This window comes from Schistocerca cancellata, chromosome 1, assembly GCF_023864275.1.
Source record: "Schistocerca cancellata isolate TAMUIC-IGC-003103 chromosome 1, iqSchCanc2.1, whole genome shotgun sequence".
NCBI lineage: Eukaryota > Metazoa > Arthropoda > Insecta > Orthoptera > Acrididae > Schistocerca > Schistocerca cancellata.
In genome coordinates this window covers 1,140,411,407-1,140,434,326 of record NC_064626.1, presented here as the reverse complement: position 1 = coordinate 1,140,434,326, position 22,920 = coordinate 1,140,411,407, and the positions used below count along the sequence as shown (strand labels likewise).

General features: G+C 42.4%; 1 protein-coding gene across 1 annotated transcript in view; it reads left to right on the top strand.

The window, feature by feature from the left end:
• The window catches only part of LOC126092893 (conserved oligomeric Golgi complex subunit 3), a 142,773-nt gene that overhangs the window by 42,819 nt on the left and 77,034 nt on the right, over positions 1-22,920 (top strand). Inside the window, exon 6 of the mRNA XM_049908626.1 lies at positions 14,277-14,542. Coding sequence (XP_049764583.1) covers positions 14,277-14,542 — 266 coding nt within the window. The remainder of the gene's footprint in view (positions 1-14,276; positions 14,543-22,920) is intronic.

The following is a 22,920-nucleotide window of genomic DNA, read 5'->3' as shown; positions in this document are numbered from 1 at the left end:
AAATGCTTGCCCTCCCCACTCCCACCACACACGCATTGCTTGTCACCATTGATATCTCCTACCACTATACCAACATCCCCCACAGACATGGTCTGTCTGCTACTGAACATTTCTTCAGTCAGCACCCACCTGACTCCAAACCTATGACATCCTTCCTGCTCATCTTAATCAACTTCATTCTTACTCACTGCTACTACTCCACATTTGAGGTGCAGACATACAAACAGAACAGGGGTACAACCATGGGAACCATGATGGCTCCTTCTTATGACAATCTTTTCATCGGTTGCTTGGAGGGGATCTCTCCTGAGATCCATATGCCTTCAGTCTCTGGTCTGGTTTGGATGCGTTGATGACTTTTTAGCCATTATGGTGAGACTGACCTATTAAAATTCCTAGAATGTCTGAATACCTATTCTCAATTAAATTCCACATGGTCCTACTCCGAATCCCATGCCACTTTTCGTGATAATGTTGATCTCAACCTCGCCGAAGGTCAGTTATACGCATCTGTCCACATTAAACCTACTAACGAACAACAGTACCTACATTTTAACAGTTGCCATCCTTTCATGTCAAATGTGTCCCACCCCCCCCACCCCCTTACAGATGTGACATTCTAGGCAAACTTATGAGAATATCACCTGTTGCTCAGTATTACCATAGTCTTGAACGTATTAATCAGCTAATTAAAAAAGGCCACCACTTCCTAAAATGATGCCCTGAAGTGACGTCCATTCTGTCTGAGACTTTGCCCACCACAACTAGAATAGCTATTCGTCGCTCTCCCAATCTCTACATTAGCCTTGTCAGATCCTTCTGCATGCATCTCTCTACCCTGTGGCTCATACCTGGTGACAGTTCCCACTGGAAGACTTTTCCCAAGCATCCTGCTAGCATCACCTACACCAGCCCTGTAATTGGCAAAACATACTATCAAAGGGGAACCATCTGGGAAATGAAATGACCCATCATATACCAGCTGTTATGTATACACTGTGCGGCTTTTTACATTGGCATAGCTACCACCAAGTCATCAAATAGGACAAATGGGCATAGTGTAATGTTACAGCATTTCAAATTATGGTGAAGTGTAAGAGAATTTGTCGCTGTCTGTGACAACAGCTAATGTTTTGAACAGTTCATCAGACAGGTGTGTAAATTCAGCAAAGTACAACTACTTATCTTTTTCTTTTTTGCTGCAACAGCTGATCCTTGTAGATAATCTGGAATTCTTCAGATCTGCAGACTTTACATGTGATATGTATAATAATCTAGTTTGCAGGCGCACCATTTTAAATAACACTGTTTATCATATTGTTTGGACTGTCGACAAACATAGATTCCGCCCCAAAATGTCATACAACTGACCAGGTGGCTACAAATTCTGCTGGTATTTATAGTAATCAGTACAGTGGGTTAATTGTTATAAAAAGGCTTAAGTGAGTTAGTCAAATGTTTTGCATTTCAGTTGTACATGAATATATGGGCTCCCTTGAATTTCATTGTTACCTGTATTTTCCCTCTAATATAATAAATCCTCCTCAGCCTCCCTGAAAGCCATATCTTTCTCATTTTCAACAGAGGGATTACTTTGAAACTGTAAACTTTCAGCTATGGTATTGCAATTGGATTCAACAGTTGTTCTATAATTAGCTTTACTTTCTGTTCTAAAATCCTGACAAATTACAAGGATCATTTTTTTAGTAAGAACCGATAGCACATCATGACTGCGCATCATGTCATTTGACGTCTGTTCATGGTCATCCATCCGTGGCCAGTCTCTCACTACATCGCCATTACATTTCAAGTCTCTTTCGGTATTGGATGTATGGTTATACTGCTTCGTTTGTCACTATGTCAGTCACCAATCCCGCCAACTGTGAAGTGCACTTGGTTATTTGGTTTTTGAATGCAAAAAAAGTTTGTGCTGTTGAAATTTGATGTCGGCTTGTTGAAGTTTGATGCAGGTATAATGGATGATGGAAACGTGCATAAATGGTGTAGGCTGTTTAATGAAGGGAGGAAAAATGTTCATGATGAACAGTATGGACCACCTACTGTCTTGAATGAAGACTTTACACAAAAAGTTGAGGCAATTCACCAAAACAAGCACTTCATTATTGACGAGCTGCATCAGAAATTTCCACAAACTTTCAAGATCAGTAGTTTTTCGTATTGTTACTGACAAACATCACTACGTTAACATAACAAGCAAATGGCACATTCTTTGTCTGTTTTGGAGCACTATCACAGGGATGGTGACGAGTTCTTGAGTCACATTGTGACTGGTGATGAAACATGGATTGCGCACTACACGCCAGAGAATAAACATCAATCCAGTGAGTGGCATTGTTCAAACTCCCCGTTGAAACCATGAAAATTCAAACAAGAACTTCAATATGGAAAATCGTGGCCATGGTTTTTTGGAACAGAAAGGCACTCCTGTTAGACTTTTTGCTAACAGGAATGAAAATAAAAGCTGAGAGGTACTGTGACGCGTTATTAAAGCTTAGGCTCACTATTCAAAATTGCCAGTGGAGACTGCTCTCTTGCAGCATCATTCTGCTTCATGACAATGTTCGGCCTGACGTTGCGGCAAGAACAAAGACATAACTGGACAGATTTCATTGGAAACTACTGGATCATCCACCATACAGCCCTGACTTGGCACCATCAGGCTTCAGTCTTTTTCCAAAACTGAAGGAATTTCATGGTGAGTAGCATTTGGAAAATAACTTGTTGAAAGAAGCTGTTTCTGACTGGTTTAATGGTCAGGTGGCAGAGTTTGTTTGTGCTGGGATATAGAAGCTGGTGCCATGACTTGACAGATATTTTAATGTTAATGGTGACAATGTTGAAAAGTGGAAAAAATGTGCATATTGTAGTTTGTGATAAAATTTATGTTCATAAATAAATTTTCTCTTACTCCCGTACAAATTGGTTCTTATTTTAAAAAGACCCGTGTGCATCCACTATCCCTTCTCCCTTATTACCTCTTTAGAATTCGTCAAAATACTCTGTAGTTAGCTTCTCTAATGTATCCTGAAGTAATTCCTCTTTTTTACTTTATCTGAACACTTGGACACTATCTCACTATTATTATCTGGAATGACCTGATTATCATGTACTTCTGTATCTGTACCTACATCATGATCATCATCAATACCAGCAATGGCACTCCAATTATCATTCATATTACCACCATTTATTTGCACATAAACCATCCCATCTAATTCTTCATATAACAAATAATCACCACCACCACCATCACTAACAACTTCAAAACCATTACCACCTTTATGCACATCACAAGTATCACTAAAAACATCATTGACACTATCAACTTTACACCGCCTCAAGTACATGATTTTCTTTTTCATCACAAGTTATATCGTCTAACATAGGTTCACAAGTATCCTCAAAAATTAAATTCTTGAGACCATATTCATCACATGTAGTCTCTTCGGAGCTATCATTATTCAAAACTACATTACTACCTTGTATGTCACTAAATAAATTTCTCGAGATATGTGCATCTCTTTCACTTTCTACCTCTGGCTTACAAATTTCCTCCCTGTTTACCTCTCTTTTGCAAGGTTCCTCCATGTTTATATTAGGTAAAATGTCCTCCCAAAACTCCCTATTTAATTTGATTTTATTTACTTTACATAAACTGTAGTTTCTATTGTGAGATTTTACCTTTAATTTCCTCTACCTCTTATATTTGTATCAGCTGGTTTCTAGTTAAATCAAAACTCGCATCCGACTGACAGGCTTCCCGTGAACGGAAAGTTATTTTCCCTGACCTTTTCTTCTGTTCTCAAATTGCCTCTTATCATACCCTTTGTCTGTTTCCTGCTTCTGGTCCTCTTTCATTATGTCGGTTCCTATCCTGCCTTTGGTCCTGTATTCTATAGTCATCTCTAGGTGTATCTCCCCTTGGATATACTCTCCTGTCGCTATCACTATCATTATAATGATGGGTATAATTCTCTCTTCTTCTGTTTGTCACCATGGTGGTTGCTTGCCCCACCCCCATTATGATTGTGCCTACATTCCCTTTTCTCTTCTACCTATCATTCTTTTTCCAGGCCGTATCCAGCTTCATTTGCGATGTAAAATCGCGAATGAGGTGTGTGTACATGTTGATACTAGATAGGAGTATCGGAATAGCTATTATGGATGCTATGATAATAGTAAAATAGCCACATGTATTTTTGTGACCACGCTTTTTAATGACGCATTTCAAAAATATCTTCAGATCCAATTACGGGAACAAACACCTATATTTTACTGTACACTTAAGTTGACTCAGTACATTGTATGATGTTTGTTTCTTTAATTGATATTTTTGAAACACGTCATTAAAAAGAGCGGTCACAAAAATACATGTGGCTGTTTTAGTGTCACCATAATGTCCATAACAGCTATTCACATACTCCTACCTCGTACCCAGTTTGTCAATATACCTAAGAAATTGCTCTATAGAATCATGTGGTCCATCAACTAGACCCAAGTGAACTGTGTGTGGTAAACATCTTTTTAAAGTGTCTATTTGTGTTAAATTATCTAGAGGTTTGTCCAGATGTACCAATGTTCTTAATTGCTTTTCACAGGAGGTCTTCATACTGTCATTCCCTTCCCTAAAACACAGACTGTTTGAAGTGTCTGTCTTGATTCTTGCCTTTTTGTCTCGGACAAGAATTTGCACACGAAAGCTTTCTCTGAATCTGTAAAAGTCGTATCTGTTTGGATGTGTTGATTTGCCCAGGAAAGTGCGGTCATCCAGAATTTTTTTGACAAACTATATCTTCAGTCTGTCAAACATGGTATTGTTAATGTTATCTTTAGGTTGAAAAATAAACTCCTCAGGGTGGATATTGTTTCCCTGTTCTCACTGGGGAAAGTGTTTATGTTGACATTGCCCCAACCATTATTGATATTGGATCATAATCATTTGGTAATCACACTTTCCTCAATTTCAGTTACTTTCTTTTGGACATGACTAACTTTAGTAAAACATATATCAGCACTACCTTTTACAGTTAAATCTCAGAAGCATAATGTTTTTCAGACTGATAGTTTTAAATTTCTCTCTACTTTTTTATTTTGTCATACAAAATTTCGTTGTTTTCATCTTGCCTGCCAACTTCAGCTAAAAGGTCGTTATCTTCCTCTGCTTTTGTGTTAATCAAATTTAATCAGTTGTCAAGCTTTGGATTTACATTATCAGCAAATTTTACTATTCTTGTTCTAAATGTCCAACAAATTTGGTGGTATTGGTAATATCTGTACAGTATTTAATTCCTTCCCAAAATCTTTAAGGTCTTCATTCTGTTTTTCTAAAGTTTGCTCTAACCTGTTAAGCTTCCAACACTGTTGACCAAGCTTTTGACCATCTTGGTCAGTCTTTTCACATTATTTGGTTGCTAACTGATTAATAAGTTTGACTGTCATTCCAATTAAATTATTTCCACCATTAGTAACCTCCCCGTTAGTGAAGGCATGGAAAGGAGAGAAAACACTACTTGCATCACCCCTTGTATCCCTGCTTTTTGATTGATTAACAGTTTAACTGCATTTTCTGGATTATCTTCTCCTCCCTCCTAGTTTTGGTTTTCACTATTTGCTTTGTCACATGTGATAGTTTTGTGTCACTAAAAATAGACAAATAAAATAGATTTCCTATTCACATTTTTTTACAATGTGTGGAAACCATGGCATGCAGATCAGGTTATGGGTCAACTGTGGTAACAAGGTTGTGCATAGTCAGCTGTTGGCGGCTTCCACACACATGTTGTCACCAGTTTCTCATTCCTTGTCTTTCTGTGAGCATCCTTGGTGCACCTGAAACCTGAAATGAGTATCAGCAATGTAGCCTGACTTATTTCGAATCCTCTACCAGTTTGTAATGTTACACCATTTCAAAATCTGCTGAAATGTGAAAGAATTTGTCACTGTTTGTTACAACAGCCAATATTGTGAACAGTTAGTCAGATGGGGGCGAAAATTCAGCAAAGTATAACTATTTATCTTCTTCTTTTCTTTTTTGCTGCAACAGCTGATCCTCGTAGATAATCTGGAATTCTTCCAGTATAAACTTTGCATGTGACATGTATAATAATCAAGTTTACAATTGCACTGTTTAAAATAATACTGTTTATTATCACATTATTTGGACAGATGACAAACATAGATTCCACCTCAAAATCTTTCGTAAGACTGACCTGCTGGCTACAGTATTCTGTCAGTATTTATAGTAAACAGTATAGTGGGTTAATTGTTATAAACAAACTTTTAAGTGAGTTACAATCAAATATTTTACATTGAGTTGACAATTTGGATGGTAAAATGCTTCTAATTTACAGTTACATGTTTTTAAATACAAAGTTCACAGTAATTTTTGTTTTTGTAATGAAATAAAAGATGTTCAATTAAACAATAATTCACTTCTTTCTTTGCTCACAGCCAAACTAGTAAATAACAAGAGTTCCCAGCATATACTGAGGGATCAAATTCGATACAGAATATTGTATTATAGGCAGAACTTACACCTTTGGCTTGGTTATCAGAAAGTTAGATTTGTTTACATTTTCTAATAATCGTCTGACCACGAATTGTACAGTTTTAACATATTAATATGTTTCTGCAGCTTTCAGCATATGAAAAGTTTCAAGAACATTTAATAGAAATACATTTGTATTAGTATTACATTGAAATGCAAATGCAGTAATGTTTGATAAATTACATAGCATCACTCATTGTTCGTGATTGTTTTTGCAAAGTACAAAAGAGCCAGATAATCTTATTCATTCCTACCAATGTCAGCAGTAGATTTCAGTACAAAGGACAGTATTACATGATTATTATTTCCACAGGATTTCCTAAGGTGATTTTTACTCATGTTTGGCTGTTTTGTATTTGTGACTTCAGATATAGTTGAAATCAGCTGTCACACTTTAGTAGGCAGAAGGTATATTCTGGCAACATACAATATCCTGTGGCTGTGAACATTCTCTACAACATGATAATCGTAACCTTGGCGCCTGTTTCACCACACTTGCCCTTTGGATTCTTCCCCCAGTAAAGTTTCTCACAACTCAGCAGGTGGGAACTGGCAGTACATGTCCTTGGTTCTTGCCACCCACCTGGCCTGTATTTATGTTAATTTCTTCGGTCTTACCATTTCTTCACAGTAACTATTCCTTCAGTTTTATACATATCTCATTTCCTGACCTGTCTGTTTTTCATTGTCCCTCTACCACCTCTATCACATGTAATGCACTTAGCATTTTGTTCTTACTAATTCATGAATGGTGTTTTAGAAGTAATCTCTGTCTTGTGTATTACCCTATCTTGCATCTTAAGCTCTTATGGTTTCAAATATTGTCCAGTGCAGTCCCCGAGATTAGTCTTTCCTTCTCATGTCATCCAGTTAGTCTCCTTTGACCTCAGGTTCTGGGTGACTTTTCCGAACTCTACCCCTTTTCTTAAACCTCTCCAGTCCTTTTGCTTCACCCTTCTTCCTTCCCCTTCAACCCTTCTGCCAGAAGGAACCATTGCCTCCGAAAGCTTGCATATGTAATACCTTTTTTTATAAGTGTGTTCTCCTGCTGCCGCATGGTGAGGAGATGGTTTTTCTCTCTCCAATTATATTTTCACAAATTGATTATTTTCATTAATGTATTTCCTTCCTTCAGTATTGGTGTGACCTATGGAACTTTGCAGTTCTTAGGTACAGATCTTTCATCGAGCAAATGGTTGTATATGATTGCTAATATGGGATTATTGTATTGGCACACTCTGAAAGAAATCTAATTGGCCTACAGTCTGGACCAGAAGACTTGTCTCTCTTAAGTGATCCGAGTTGCATCATTACGCCAAGAATATCTACTTCTAAGTTACTCATGTGGGCAGCAGTTCTTAATTTTAATTCTGGAATATTTACCTCACCATCTTTGGTGAATGAATTTTGGAAAACTGTGTTTTTTAATCCTGTTGTAGTGGCACTGTTATTGTAGTAGCCACCAGAAAGATCGCGGGAGGTGCACATGGGCACGGCGCGTCACGGACGGTAGTTGCCGCCAGTAGAGTCCCGTCCACCAGAGGGCACGCGAGAATTCGGCGTAACAACAAGAACAACAACAACTCCGGCAGGACAGGCCGTGCGCAGTCAGTCAACATCGGGCATGCCTAGGACACAGTCCCGGTCTACGCTAAGTGAAGTGCGACGTAACGTGAACAGTGTTACTACACAATTGGCGACGAGTAGGGTCGTTCTTTTGCGTGTTGCGTCGTTGTTCCGGTTTCGCAGTTTCTCCACGGCATGGAGGATTTGGTGCGGGTTTTGGTTGCGCAGCAGACGGAGCTCATGGCCACCATGAAACAAGTGCTTCCGGCGTTGCTCTCCACGCCGTCTGCTCCGGTGCAGTTCCCTCCTCCCTTTCCCCCGTATGACGAGACGGCAGAGGATTGGGACGCATATGAACATCGCCTTCAGCAGCATTTCCAGGCGTTTCATGTTGCCGATGCAGAGGTATGTCGTGCTCTCTTCTTGTCTTGGATATCTCCCTCGCTGTATCAAGTTTTGCGGCAGCTAGCGCCGTTGCAGGAACCCTCGTCCTTGTCGTTTGACGCATTGTGTTCATTGCTGTCTTCATATTATCGCCGCCGCATGCATGTTGTGGCGGCTAGGGTCGAGTTCTATCAATGCAAGAAACAGCCCCATCAGTCTTACCGGGCGTGGGCCGCTACCCTGCACGGTCTTAGTCGCAAGTGTCATTTTGTCACGGAGCAGTCGCAGGAGTCGTATGCCCATGTTATGGTCCGCGACGTCATTGTTCGTTCAGCCCCTGATCGGGAGGTCCGGCAACGGGCCCTGCAGTTAGAAGACCCTTCCCTCGAGGAAGTCCTGTCCATTGCTCAATCGTATGAAGTCTCTCACGCAGCAGGTCAACAGCTGGAGGCGTGGTGCGACGTCGCGGAGGTTCAGGGCGGCGCGGCCGCGTCCACTGTGTCCGGGATGGACGACGTGCGAGCGGTACAATCCGGCCGTTACGGCCGCTCCCGCGCAGCGCGTAAACAGAATTCCGGCCACCGGCCCCTGTTGCCGTCCTGTGCGTCGTGCTATATACATCACGATCGGTCAAAGTGCCCCCAGCGTTGGGCCGTTTGTCGCAAATGTCATAAAAATGGTCACATTGCTAAAGTTTGCCGCTCAGCCTCAAAGGAATCGAAGGAAGCAAGTACAGAGGACATGGACGTTGACATTCAGGAAGTTTCATCGGGCCAGGCTCCCGACGCATCGGCACGCAAACTTTTTATCGAGGTGTCGGTTCGGTCGCGCCGATTACAACTGCAGGTAGATAGGGGTGCGGCAGTTTCGTTGTTGAATGCACAAACGTATTCCGACCTTGGATTGCCCCCGTTGGCGCCAGTTTACCGGCGTCTACGCGGTTATGGTAAACAGTTCATTCCCCTCCTGGGTCAATTCACTACCAACGTGACTTACAAATCAGTCACTTGGCCTATTACTTTTATTGTTGTCAGTGATGCGAGCTCCGCTAACCTTTTTGGCCTGGATGCCTTTCAAGCTTTCGGTTTTTCTATCGCTGACACCATACAGTTGGTCTCCGAAGACGTTCCCTGTCACTCATTGGAATCTTTGATCTCAGACTTTCCAGATATTTTTGAGGAGGGCCTGGGGCGTGTTTCAGATTTTGAAGCTCACTTAACGTTGAAGGCATCTGTTCGCCCGCGTTTTCTACGCGCGAGGCAGATCCCCTTGGCTCTCCGCCCTCAGGTAAAGGAAGAGCTCGACCGGCTGGCAGCCCTAGGGGTCGTTCTTCCCATTTCTTCCAGTGAGTGGGCTTCGCCCCTCGTTATTGTCAAGAAGCCCTCGGGAAAATTACGTCTTTGTGGCGATTTTAAGGCCACCATTAATTCCCAATTGGTGGTGGACACCTATCCTTTGCCTCGTGCTGATGAATTGTTCTCCGCCGTGGCGGGAGGCCACTATTTTTCGAAAATCGATCTGTCAGAGGCTTATCATCAGATACCACTTGATGAGGACTCCAAACGGCTGGCAGTCGTCAACACCCCATTTGGCCTTTACCAATACCAGCGGTTGGCTTTTGGGATATCCAGTGCCCCGGCGATATTCCAGCGTTATCTTGAGCATGTCACGTCGACAATCCCTCATTGTATTAATTACCTGGATGACATCATTGTCACGGGCCGCAGCACGACGGACCACTTGCACAACCTTCGCACCCTCTTTCTCAAATTCAGGTCTGTGGGCTTGCGTTGCAACCTGCATAAGCCAACCTTCTTCCAACCGTCCATTGAGTATGTGGGCTACACCATATCTCGGCACGGCATCCAGCCACTAGGAAGTTTGGTCCACGGTATCGTCAACCTTCCTCGGCCCACTTCGCTGAAGGAGTTACAAGCTTTTTTAGGCAAGATAGCCTATTACCACCGGTTCATTCCCAGGGCTTCCACTATAGCCCACCCCCTGTACTGCCTTCTGCACAAGGGTGTTCCTTTTGATTGGTCGCCTGCATGCGAGCGAGCGTTCACCTCGTTGAAGGGCCTCCTCACGTCAGCCCCTTGTTTGGCTACTTTTGATCCCCATAAGCCGTTGGTCCTGGCTACGGATGCTTCGCAGTATGGGGTGGGGGCGGTCCTGGCCCATCGCAACGCAGATGGTTCCGAGCAACCACTGGCGTTTGCGTCGAAAACGCTTAGTCCCGCGCAGGCCCATTACTCCCAGGTGGAAAAAGAGGCTTTGGCCATTGTCTACGCTGTTACCAAGTTTCACCCTTTCTTGTATGGCACGAAGTTTCAGTTAATCACTGACCATAAGCCGTTAATATCGTTATTTGGCCCCGCCTCTCAGATTCCGGATAGGGCAGCCCACAGACTACAGCGTTGGGCCTTGCTCCTCTCTAAGTACCATTATGACATTCGTTTTCGCCCTACAGGCCAGCATGCCAACGCAGACGCTCTTTCCCGTCTTCCGGTGGGCCCGGACCCTACATTTGATCGGGAGGAGATTATGTGTTTTCATTTGGATGTGGCGTCCCGCCAAGCGGTTGATGGCTTCCCGATCACTAGTTCTCGAGTCGCCAGGGAAACGGCGGCTGACCCGGTTCTCCGGCAAGTAGTTCGCCTCATTCAGCAGGGGTGGTCGTCCCGCCCTCCGGGCCGGGCCTCGGACCCTCTTCATAATTATTTTCTTCTACGAGACCGTCTCTCGGTCTTGGAAGGAGTTCTCCTTCTGGCTACCGATGATACAGCTCCTCGCGTGGTTGTTCCTGCAAGTTTACGAAGGGAGGTCCTCAAGTTATTACATGCGGGGCACTGGGGTGTTTCCCGTACTAAAACCTTGGCTCGCAGACATGTGTACTGGCCCGGTATTGACAGAGAAATTGAGCACTTGGTGGCCGCCTGTTCCCAGTGTGCGAGCCAACAAGCATCTCCCAGGGCAGCGTTCTCTTCATGGCCGCCGGCAACCCAGGCGTGGGAACGTGTTCACATCGATTTTGCGGGCCCGTTTCTCAATGGCTTTTGGCTCATTGTCATTGATGCTTATTCCCGATTCCCATATGTGGTTCGCTGCTCCTCAACCACTTCAGAAGTTGCAATCCAGGCACTAGCAAAAATCTTTTCTGTGGAAGGTCTGCCAATCACCCTGGTCTCGGACAATGGACCGCAGTTTCTTTCGCAGACCTTCCAGGATTTTTGTAGGCGCTTCGGTATTCAGCACGTTTGCTCTCCCCCCTTCCATCCACAATCGAATGGGGAAGCTGAGCGCATGGTGCGCACCTTTAAGACGGGCCGGGCCTCGGACCCTCTTCATAATTATTTTCTTCTACGAGACCGTCTCTCGGTCTTGGAAGGAGTTCTCCTTCTGGCTACCGATGATACAGCTCCTCGCGTGGTTGTTCCTGCAAGTTTACAAAGGGAGGTCCTCAAGTTATTACATGCGGGGCACTGGGGTGTTTCCCGTACTAAAACCTTGGCTCGCAGACATGTGTACTGGCCCGGTATTGACAGAGAAATTGAGCACTTGGTGGCCGCCTGTTCCCAGTGTGCGAGCCAACAAGCATCTCCCAGGGCAGCGTTCTCTTCATGGCCGCCGGCAACCCAGGCGTGGGAACGTGTTCACATCGATTTTGCGGGCCCGTTTCTCAATGGCTTTTGGCTCATTGTCATTGATGCTTATTCCCGATTCCCATATGTGGTTCGCTGCTCCTCAACCACTTCAGAAGTTGCAATCCAGGCACTAGCAAAAATCTTTTCTGTGGAAGGTCTGCCAATCACCCTGGTCTCGGACAATGGACCGCAGTTTCTTTCGCAGACCTTCCAGGATTTTTGTAGGCGCTTCGGTATTCAGCACGTTTGCTCTCCCCCCTTCCATCCACAATCGAATGGGGAAGCTGAGCGCATGGTGCGCACCTTTAAGACGCAGATGAAAAAGTATGTGCACGAATTTCCTGCAGAGGAAGCATTGACGTTTTTCTTGACGGCATACCGGACCACACCAATGGGAGACCGCAGCCCCGCAGAGCTCCTCCATGGGCGTCAACCTAGGACTCTGCTGCACCTCCTCCAGCCTGGTCCTCGCCAGTCTTCACAAAACGGAGTACCTGGCTTTCCACTGGGTATGTCAGTCTGGGCCCGTGGGTTTGGTCGCAATCCACATTGGATACCGGCGGTGGTCCTGCACCGCCATGGCCGCCGGCTCTATACCTTGCAGGCGGGGGACCGGGTGGTACGTCGTCACCAAAATCAGCTCCGTCCACGTTCGGGCACCCACCCTCCGACCTCTCGGACACCGGCTTCCCCATTGCCGCCACCTGTATCGGTTTCACAGGGGACGTTACCTCCTCTCCCCGCTGTGACTCTGCCACACTGCGATGGTTCTCAGCCTTGGCAGCCTCCAGTGGCTCCAGCACCGGCATCGCCGTCATTCGAGATGCCCCAGCGAGAGCCGGCCCCCCTAGCCGGCCCGGTTTCGCAGGGGGCTAGTTCCCCTGTGGTCGTCCCTTCCCCTTCGTCCCCGCCACTGGGTCTTGCCCCTCCTGAGGTGGAACAGGATCCAGACTTCGACAGCTTGTCGCCCGCGCTGTCCCGGGCTCCGGTTGTGGGACGACGGGGGCCTCTTCGTGTGGGTCACTTCCAGCCGTATTCGAAGGTTCCAGCTCGAGGGTTGGCAGATCCCCTCGACTCCGGCCATCCAATGGATGTGGAGGTCATCGCTCCTGCCCGACGCTCCACCTTCCGACGCAGTGGATCACAGTGGCTTCACCCCCCCGAAGGAGGAGGAGTGTAGTAGCCACCAGAAAGATCGCGGGAGGCGCACATGGGCACGGCGCGTCACGGACGGTAGTTGCCGCCAGTAGAGTCCCGTCCACCAGAGGGCTCGCGAGAATTCGGACGCGACCTCTGCCGGCGTAACAACAAGAACAACAACAACAACTCCGGCAGGACAGGCCGTGCGCAGTCAGTCAACATCGGGCATGCCTAGGACACAGTCTCGGTCTACGCTAAGTGAAGTGCGACGTAACGTGAACAGTGTTACTACAGTTATCAGTAACATTCCCATTGCTGTCACACGGTGAAGGTATTGATTGATTGGCTGTCAGTGCGGCTGAGAGGAAACAAATGACTGTTCTTAACTGTCACACACTAGCTCTAATGACATCTGAAGATTGTGTTCTGCCCTAATTTTCACATAAAGAAATAGCAATGTTGTACAGGAGTGTGGTATTATTGGGGAAGTAGGGGAGTGGGTAATTTTGATTAGGATAAAATTGATAATATGACATTATATATACTGGTAGTACAGATATTTGCAGTCAAGTATAATCTTGTATAATGTGAAAAATCTACATATGATCATGTGGAGGAGATGTAATGCAAGGTAGTCACCTTTCATGTCATCAAATAAAACAATGAACGACTAATATTTGTTAACAATGTGTTGATATGTTTTGAAACTTTGACAGATGATTGGTTTATTGAAAACCTGCCCATTTTTATTGTATTATTGTACTCCGATTTCATTTTAATAAATTATTCCTCAAATGAGTTCATCCAAATATTTTCTCTCTTCATAAATGCAGTTAAAAAATTTACGGGTTCGATAAACCAAAATTTTAATCTCTAATTCAAAAGTAGAATTTAATTAATTTAAGAAAGAGGTATGTTCCAGGTTCAAACAACCTTGACACATGGCTAAAACTCTGTAAATTTCTTTGTTTCAGATTAAATGGAAGGAATCTAACACATATCTTGTTAAATATAAGCACTGTTTATCCAGAGCAATTGCGCTAATGCGTTCATATGTGATTGATGCATTCCAACATGCCACTCAGCAAGTTTTGGCTCCGAGAGCTGTTGGTGGTAATCAGACAGAACAGCTAGAGAGAGATACTTCATTTGCTTTGTGTTATGGTAAATTTCAAGCATCAGCACCTAAAGTCAAGCAAGTGATAATCCAAATTGAGGAAAGAGTTGCAAGAAATCAAGAGTAAGTTATTTTGTTGTATGCATTAACCTTTGAAATGCTGGCCCCCCTTTTTTTACAGTCTGGTTAAATATTTTGATTTTTAAAAATCTCTTTGGATTGCAGGTCATTGATTTTCTGTTGACAAGCAGTATATTGCTAACTACAGATCTCAGTTACCTGTTTTATTTCTGCTCTCTCTTCTTATTCCTTGTTGATAAGAGGATACCACTGATTATGTATTTGACCTGTGCAGTTCACAAGTCAAGGAAAAATCTGAGTCATTTCGTGTTCATTTTGATGATACGTGTGTTTTATGAATACAGGGTGTCCCACTCAAACCTCATTGATTTTAAGGACCACGGAGAGAAAAACCACAGTAGTTACAAAAATGAAAAATGCACCACATTGTAGAGCATATCAAAGAATTTATATTCCCGTGCCAGAAGTGCCAAGTATAATTGCCAGAGTGCAGCATAGTCACATGAAGTGTAAATGGCGACTCCACAGTAGTGCGCACAAGCAGTAGTGTGATTTACAGAAACAAAATCACCGATTACTGTGCAAAGAAATTATCATCGTGTGTATGAATGTGATCCACCTGATGTGAAAACTATTAAGGAATGGTATAGGAAGTTTCTGGCAACAGGAAGTGTTCCGAAACATCCAGGCAGTGCATGTTATCGAGTTTCAGAAGAGGCAGTAGAGGGCATCAGACAAACGTTTCTTAGGAGCCCACGTACGTCAGTTCATCAAGCATCTAGGGAACTCGATGTACCTTGATCAATATTGCATCGTGTAGTTCACCAGTGTCTTTGTATGTGTGCTTACAAAGTGCAAATTCTGCAACATCTTACATCAAACGACAAACTACACTGACAAAAATTTGCTGCGGATATGCTGCAGCATGTTGATATGGATTCCAGCTTCCTGGATTGATGTTTATTCTCAGATAAGGCGGCCTTTCATTTATCAGGAAGGGTTAGTAGGCATAATGCTCGGATTTGGGGTTCGCAAAATCCGCATGTTGTCATTGAACATGTTCGTGATAGCCCTAAACTAAACGTCTGGTGCAGGCTAATAATGCACGACAGGATTGGGTTGACCCTCCTTCTTTGCTGAACAAACAGTGAATGGGTCAGTGTACCTGGACATATTGGAGCAGTTTGTGTACCCTCAGGTACAAGACTTGCAACCCAACATCATTTTTCAACTCCGCCGCATTTGTCAACGGCTGTTTGTAAGTTCCTGTATAGGAAAATTCCCAATCATTGGATTGGACATGGAGGACCCGTTGCCTGGCCACTACATTCACCTAACATTACACCACTTGATTTGTTCATTTGGGGATTCGTGAAGGACTGCGTGTATGAGACCAAAGTGGACGATATGCCTACATTGCAAAATTGTATCACTAATGCAATTCCAACAACAACAACAGAGGAAATGTTACAGAGAACTTGGCAAGAACTGGAATATAGACTCTGTATTCTTCGTGCTACAGATGGTTTACATGTAGGGGTGTATTGATGATAAATAATTTCTTTAGATGCTCTACAATGTGGTGCATTTTTCATTGTCGTATCTACCCCCTGGGTCTTTGAAGTCAGGGAGGTTTGAGTGGGACACCCTGTAATTTTTTTCTGGCTTTACAGACTATTGATACTTTATTGAGGTTTTTTCTTGCAGAGATCAAGAAAATTATTTCAACTAAAAAAAAAGTTTTCCCATAGGGCATTATACCCAATACATCTAACAGTATCTTAGTTACCTGTCCATTAGTAAAAATGATGAATTTGGTCCTCAGTAAGCATTATTGATCATAAAATGAAGGAATACTTGAAAGGAACAACCTGTCTGAGTATTTAGTGTGTAGGCAGTTATCTACTTCCACTTTTCTCTCCTCATCCTCATGACAGGAGCGGCCCTCACCAAATCTGGGGTCTGAGTGACCTGTTGCTCCTTCCTAGCCATCTCCAAACCAACCACCTTCCCCCCCTCCCCCCAGAGTAAGGAACTAGTTGTTTAGTAGTTCCAAAAAAAAAAAAAAAAAAAAAAAAAAAAAGAACAGTTTTTTTAGTTCCATGTATGCCTATCAATAGTGCTTAGAAATTTGATTAAAACAATAGTCAAGATTAAAGCCATCCTCAGATTTTTTAGAACCTGCAAGATAGGAACAGCAGAGTTACAAACAGTACTACTACATGTGGCATTAAAAGAAATCAGAGAAATGCTGTAGCGTTTACCCCTATGGCTGGTGCTGGCGTCTCCTCGGTTCTTCACATGATACCACAATCACACACTGTGGCCAAGCTATGGAGCCATAGTGTGCAAATTTCCACACTGACTGTGAATTCCGTCAGCAATAATCAATGGCATACACTTCACAAGAACTGAAATGTCGCTGCTGGATGAAATTTGCAAAGTAAGTTCTCGTATGCCAAGTACGAGTACGGTACATAAGAAGTTAAAATATTATAAACCATATGACTTCTCCATATGAACCATGTATAGAAAGTGTACAATGCCTGATGCAATTATATGTGCTAAGTCATGTCATCCGAACAATTATAAAAGAGCTTTCTTCTGTTCAGATGTGAATAGAATGAACAAGCTACCACTCTCAGCAGATCAAAAACAAAGAGAAATTTCTATTCTCAAATAAATTGCCACAGCTGATGGTTAAGGTACTAAAATTATCCCAGCTGTTTAACTGAAAGAATTGCATATGATTTTGTACACAGTGTATTATATTTCAGGCTAAAATGTTCGAAAAGAAATTACTTTATTTCCGTTGTTACAATCGATATGTACTAACTCTGTATGTACAGTTAAGATTACTTTTGTTTTAGAAACATTTGAAATTATGAAATATCTGGCACACTTAAAATTCCTGTTATTAATTGTGCAATCAGACAATATTTATTGTGTTTACTTCTGGATTCATTTATGAAATAATGGTATAGATTAATAGGAAGTCATTCATCAAAAAAGTTCGTAAACTCTTTGGAATATTGTTAGTACAACAGAGTTAGTTAGTAATGGGTATGCATCAGATGTGTTCGGATGTGTTTTTATGTTTGGTAATAACAACGTAATTTTCAGTTTTGAATGGAAATTGTAAAGACAGTGTGATATAGAAAAATATGGAAGAGTAAATATAAAAACAAGCAATTCTTCGGTACTTATCTCATCAATTGGAACCATGAGAACATATGATATCAAAAAATTTCAGCTTCAAGAATCAGCACCTAGACATGAATGGGAGCCACCTACGAGAAAAGAAGATAAGTAAAAAAGTTTATTGTAAATCTTACTCCTCCTGAAGCTTATTAAAAGTTTTGCTTGAAGTCAGTGACAATCAACAAGTGATGTGAGGGAGGAGTAGATTACATTGTCTACATGGGAACTGCGTCAGATAGGATAAACAGGTTGTTAAAAAATACTGACCTAACATTAGCTTTCTCTACCACAAACATACTTGCAAAAAACTGAAACGTACTATTGGAAATTCAAAATATTGATTCTCATGATTTGGGATATATAAATTAACATATAAGAATTGCCAAAAAATTAACATATAAGAATTGCCACAAGGTATATATTGGACAGAGTGGTAGGAGTTTCCAGACAAGATTCAAAGAGCATATGGAGGGTACAGCCCGCAGTAAATCTGCATTTGGACAACGCCTGACAAGTAATAACCATTCAGAATGTGATATAGAACACGATATACAAATCCTACATACTGTCCAAAAAGGCATCTTGTTAGATACTTTGGCAGAACTTGATGAGATTTTCATCTACAAAAAGAAAGGGGCCCATCCTTTCTTAATGAACACACAGAATTTTGAGATAAAGCATGTTTTGATCTTTTTCAGAATATCATTTGAACACCAGGATGCTGCATTTCCTCTTTTAATTTACGATTTTTGCCTTGTATTCTGTCTTATCTTTGTTTTATGAAAATTAATTACATTACCACTATTTATTTTGTCTCACACGTATATTAGCACCACTTTGTTACGAACTAGCTTTTTATCTCGCATAGTTTTCATTTTATGGTGTACTTTGGGACCTGCTAGGTTAATAGGTACTGATGCATATCTATCGTTTTAACATGGTATCTTTCCATTTCTGCAAATTAATAGGATAACATTAATGTATCCGTATAGTTTTAAGATCTGTATAGCCTTTTACCATCAGATTACTAATGATACGATGTTGTATATGTATTGAAGTTTCTAGAAGCCCATTCCGTGGAAGCATCCAAACAGAGCTGCCTTTTTGTCACTATGACACTTTGACAACAGCAGCTGCTCTAGTGGTTAATGTGTCACTGCATTTGGTGCTGGAGGATACTAAGTAACGTTTATATAATGTTTGTAATTACAGACCAATATTCTTAGGTTTGCTGCAGAATCCTTGAACATATTCTCAGTTCGATAATAATGAACTTCCTTGAGACTGAGAATGTTGTGTCCACAAATCAGCATGGTTTTAGAAAGAAACATTCGTGCGAAACTCAGCTTGCCCTTTTCACCGTGATATACTGTGAACTACGGATGAGGACAACACACAGATTACATATTTCTAGATTTCCAGAAAGCATTTGACGCAGTGCCCCATTGCAAGCTGTTAATGAAGGTACGAGCGCGTGGAATAAGTTCACAGATATGTGAGTAGCTCGAAGACTTTTTACGTAGTAGAACCCAGTATGCTGCCATCGATGGTGAGTGTTCATCGGAGACAAGGGTATCGTCAAGAGTGCCCCAGGGAAGTGTGATAGGACCACAGTTGTTCTCTGTATAGTATATACGTAAATGATTTGACAGACAGGGTGGGCAGTCATCTGTGGTTGTTTGTTGATGATGCCATGGTGTATGGTAAGGTGTCGAAGATGAGTGACTGTAGGAAGATAAAAAAATGACTTAGACAAAATTTCCAGTAGCTGTGATAAATGGCAGCTAGCCCTAAATGTGGAAAAATGTAAGTTAATGCGGATGAGTTGGAAGAATAAACTTTTAATGTTTGGATACAGTATTACTAGTGTCCTGTTTGACACAATCAAGTTGTTTAAATATCTGGGTGTGATGTTGCAAAGTGATAAGATATGGAAAGACCATGTGAGAACTTTGGTGGGAAGACAAATGGTCGCCTCAGTTTATCGGGAGAGTTTAAGGAAAGAGTGGTTCACCTGTAAAGAACACTGCATGTAGGTCACTGTTGCGATGTATTCTTGAGCACAGCTCGAGCTTTTGTGATCCATACCAGGGCAGATTGAAGGAAGACATGAAGGCAATTCAGAGGCGAGTGACTAGATTTGTTACCAGTAGGTTTGCATAACATGTAAGTGTTATAGAGTTGCTCCAGGAACTCAAATGGAATTCCTGAAGGGAAGGTTATGTTCATTTCGAGAAACACGATTGAGGAAATTTAGAGAACCAGCATTTGAAGCTGACTGCCAAATGATTCTACTACTGCCTACATACATTGCGCATAAGGACCATGAAGATAAGATACGAGAAATTAGGGCTCGTATGGAGCCATATAGACTGTCATTTTTCCCTCACTCTATTTGCAAATGAAACAGGAGAGGAAATGACTAGTTGTGGTACAGGGTACCCTCCGCCACGCATTGTATGGTGGCTTGAGGAGTATCGATGTAGATGTAGATGTAATACGATCACTTCCATTTCAGTGCCTAGTTTGTCATTAAAATAAAAAAAAATTCCTGTGATATTGCGCCAATTATGTGACACACGTCGTCATAATGCAGCAATGTTTTCCAGTTTTTCCAGCAATTTATGAGTTGTCTGCACAACCTTCAACAATATCGTCTTGGATTGATACCGTGATTGCAGTCAGCATCCCCATGTGTATACCTTTGGTTTCTCAGTTGCCACTTTGGCCATTACTTACCATGACAACAGAACCCCTTTCAGTAAACACTTCCATGGTTTCATGGCGGCCATCTTGACCTTTACGTTGCCTAGATAACAGCATAATTTTGAATTCTTAGCAGATGGCACTTCCTAGTAAATATACGATGACATGTATATATTTTAATGGTTATATTTTTTAATGTAATTTTATCTGCTTTTATGTCTGTGTGTAATATCTGTATGTGCTTATAATAACTGCTCTCTAGTTTATTCACTTTTCGACGAAACATTAAGAACAATGTGTTTGTCACAAGATGACCCTTTTTCATCTCTCGCCCTGTAAGTTTGTATATTTTATGTTAACATAAATGATTGCTTGTGTGGTGGTTTATAATATTTTAACTTCTTGTGTACTCGTACTTGGTTTATGAGAACTTACTTTTGCAAATTTGTGCAGCAGCAACATTTCTATTCTTGTGAAGTATTTGTCATTGGTTGTTGCTGACAGAATTCTTAGTTGGCACAGGAATTGCACACTATTTCATCTGTGTCTACACAGCCGTTAGTCACTGTGTACGATTGTGGTATCTCGTGAAGAACCGAGGAGCCGCCAGCACCAGCCATAGTGGTAAACGCCACAGTATTTCTCTGATTTCTTTTAACTCCAAATGAAGTAGGACTGTTTGCAATTCTGCTGTTCCTACATTTGCAGGGCTTAAAAACTCTGAGGATGGTTTTAACATAAGCCAAAACCATTAATAATAAACAGATGTTGTTGTGATCGTGACTGTGTTTTATCAAAGTTAGCACCAGATCACTGCACTCCATAGACAGTTGTCTAAATTTATGGACATAGAAATTTGCTAATATTTTGAGGAATCAGCCTCAGTTGCACAAATTTTCTGGTCTTGTGCAACTGAGGCTGATTCCTCAAAATATTAGTCTATCACAGTTGCTGACGGGGCTGCAATATGCTAAAAATTCATAGAAATTTGCCTCCTGAGGCAATTACTGGCCAGCTATTCTCAATGTAACTTTTGTTTTCTCAAGCAAATGTTTCCATTGATAAAATTACAGGTACAAAATTCAGCTAAGAGCTCATTTACTTTGCTTTACTTGTTGTGCAAGTTCCCATAGACTCATAACTAGCACCCAGTGACTCAATATTTGCATCATCAAAAGGAAAAACAAAACAATCCTCAGACTTCTCTTGTATTGGGTGACTGTAGGCTTTCCCAGCATATGCTACCTAAACCTCTAGTGTTCCATCCAGGTGGCAGTGTTATTATTGTTAAACCCCTTGCCCTATTAATAATGATGACCATTTTGTACACATTATAACAGAATTTAAGTTTACATAATATTCCTAAATCTTATAGCATGAAGTAAAATTCTTTTTGTCTGTGACTGCATTGTCATTGTCGGAAGTTTCACATGTTGTTACCCCCTGTGGGTCCAGGGGTTAGAATAGGCCCGAGGTATTCCTGCCTGTCGTATGAGGCGACTAAAAGGAGATTCACATGTTTTGACCTTTATATGATGGTCCCCTGCAGGGTTTGACCTCCATTCTTCAAAATTTTCCCGAAGAGCGAGCCAACTGGGGAAGGGCGCCTTACAAGGTGCATCATGTCCATCATGCATTGATCTTTAGCCCACTTTCTCATCGTTGCATTGCAGTCCTACCCGTTCTCCATCTCTTGGGTGAGGACACCTTCCTGGGTGTGTTTACCACCATGCACTATGCAGTGTCGACTTCTGCGTCAATGATGACCATGTACTTCTTTGCATCTGATGTCCAGCATGGTAGCCAGTCGGTTCTGGTGGGGCTGCCATGTACCTGTTGGTTGTAGCCCCCTGATCACACACGGATCACTCTACTGATGCCTCCGCCGTTAACTCCCCACATATGCCAAAGGGTAGATGCCCATCTCCCTGGGGCATCGGGACTCCCGGCAATGGTTATCCTGCCATCCCTTCCCTGGGCCACACCATGGGAGGAATGTCATGCTAAGGATGGCAGCGGATCTTATTTGCCCCGGCAACTTATATGTTCGAGAGCTGATGGGGACTCTTTCATGACGATGAAGCCTCAGTTTTTTTGTTGGGCATTTAGAGGACAAGTTCGGAGAGGTGGAGGGCTTGTCCAAAATGAGATCTGGGTCAGTCTTGATCAAAACAGCATCCTCTGCCCAGTCACAGGATTTACTCACTTGTGAGAGGCTGGGGGATCTTTCTGTAACCATCACGCCCCACAAGAGCTTAATTATGGTCCAGGGTATCATATTTCACAGAGACCTTCTTTTGCAGTCCAACGATGAGCTACACGCCAATTTAGAGCGGTGAGGTGTACATTTCACCTGGCGTGTCCACCAGGGTCCGAATGATAATCAGGTTGCCACTGGTGCCTTCATCTTGGTCTTTGAGGGTGATACATTGCCCGAGAAGGTCAAGGTGATGCTCTACCGGTGTGATGTAAAGCCCTCTATCCCTCCCCTGATGCGGTGCTTTAAGTGCTGG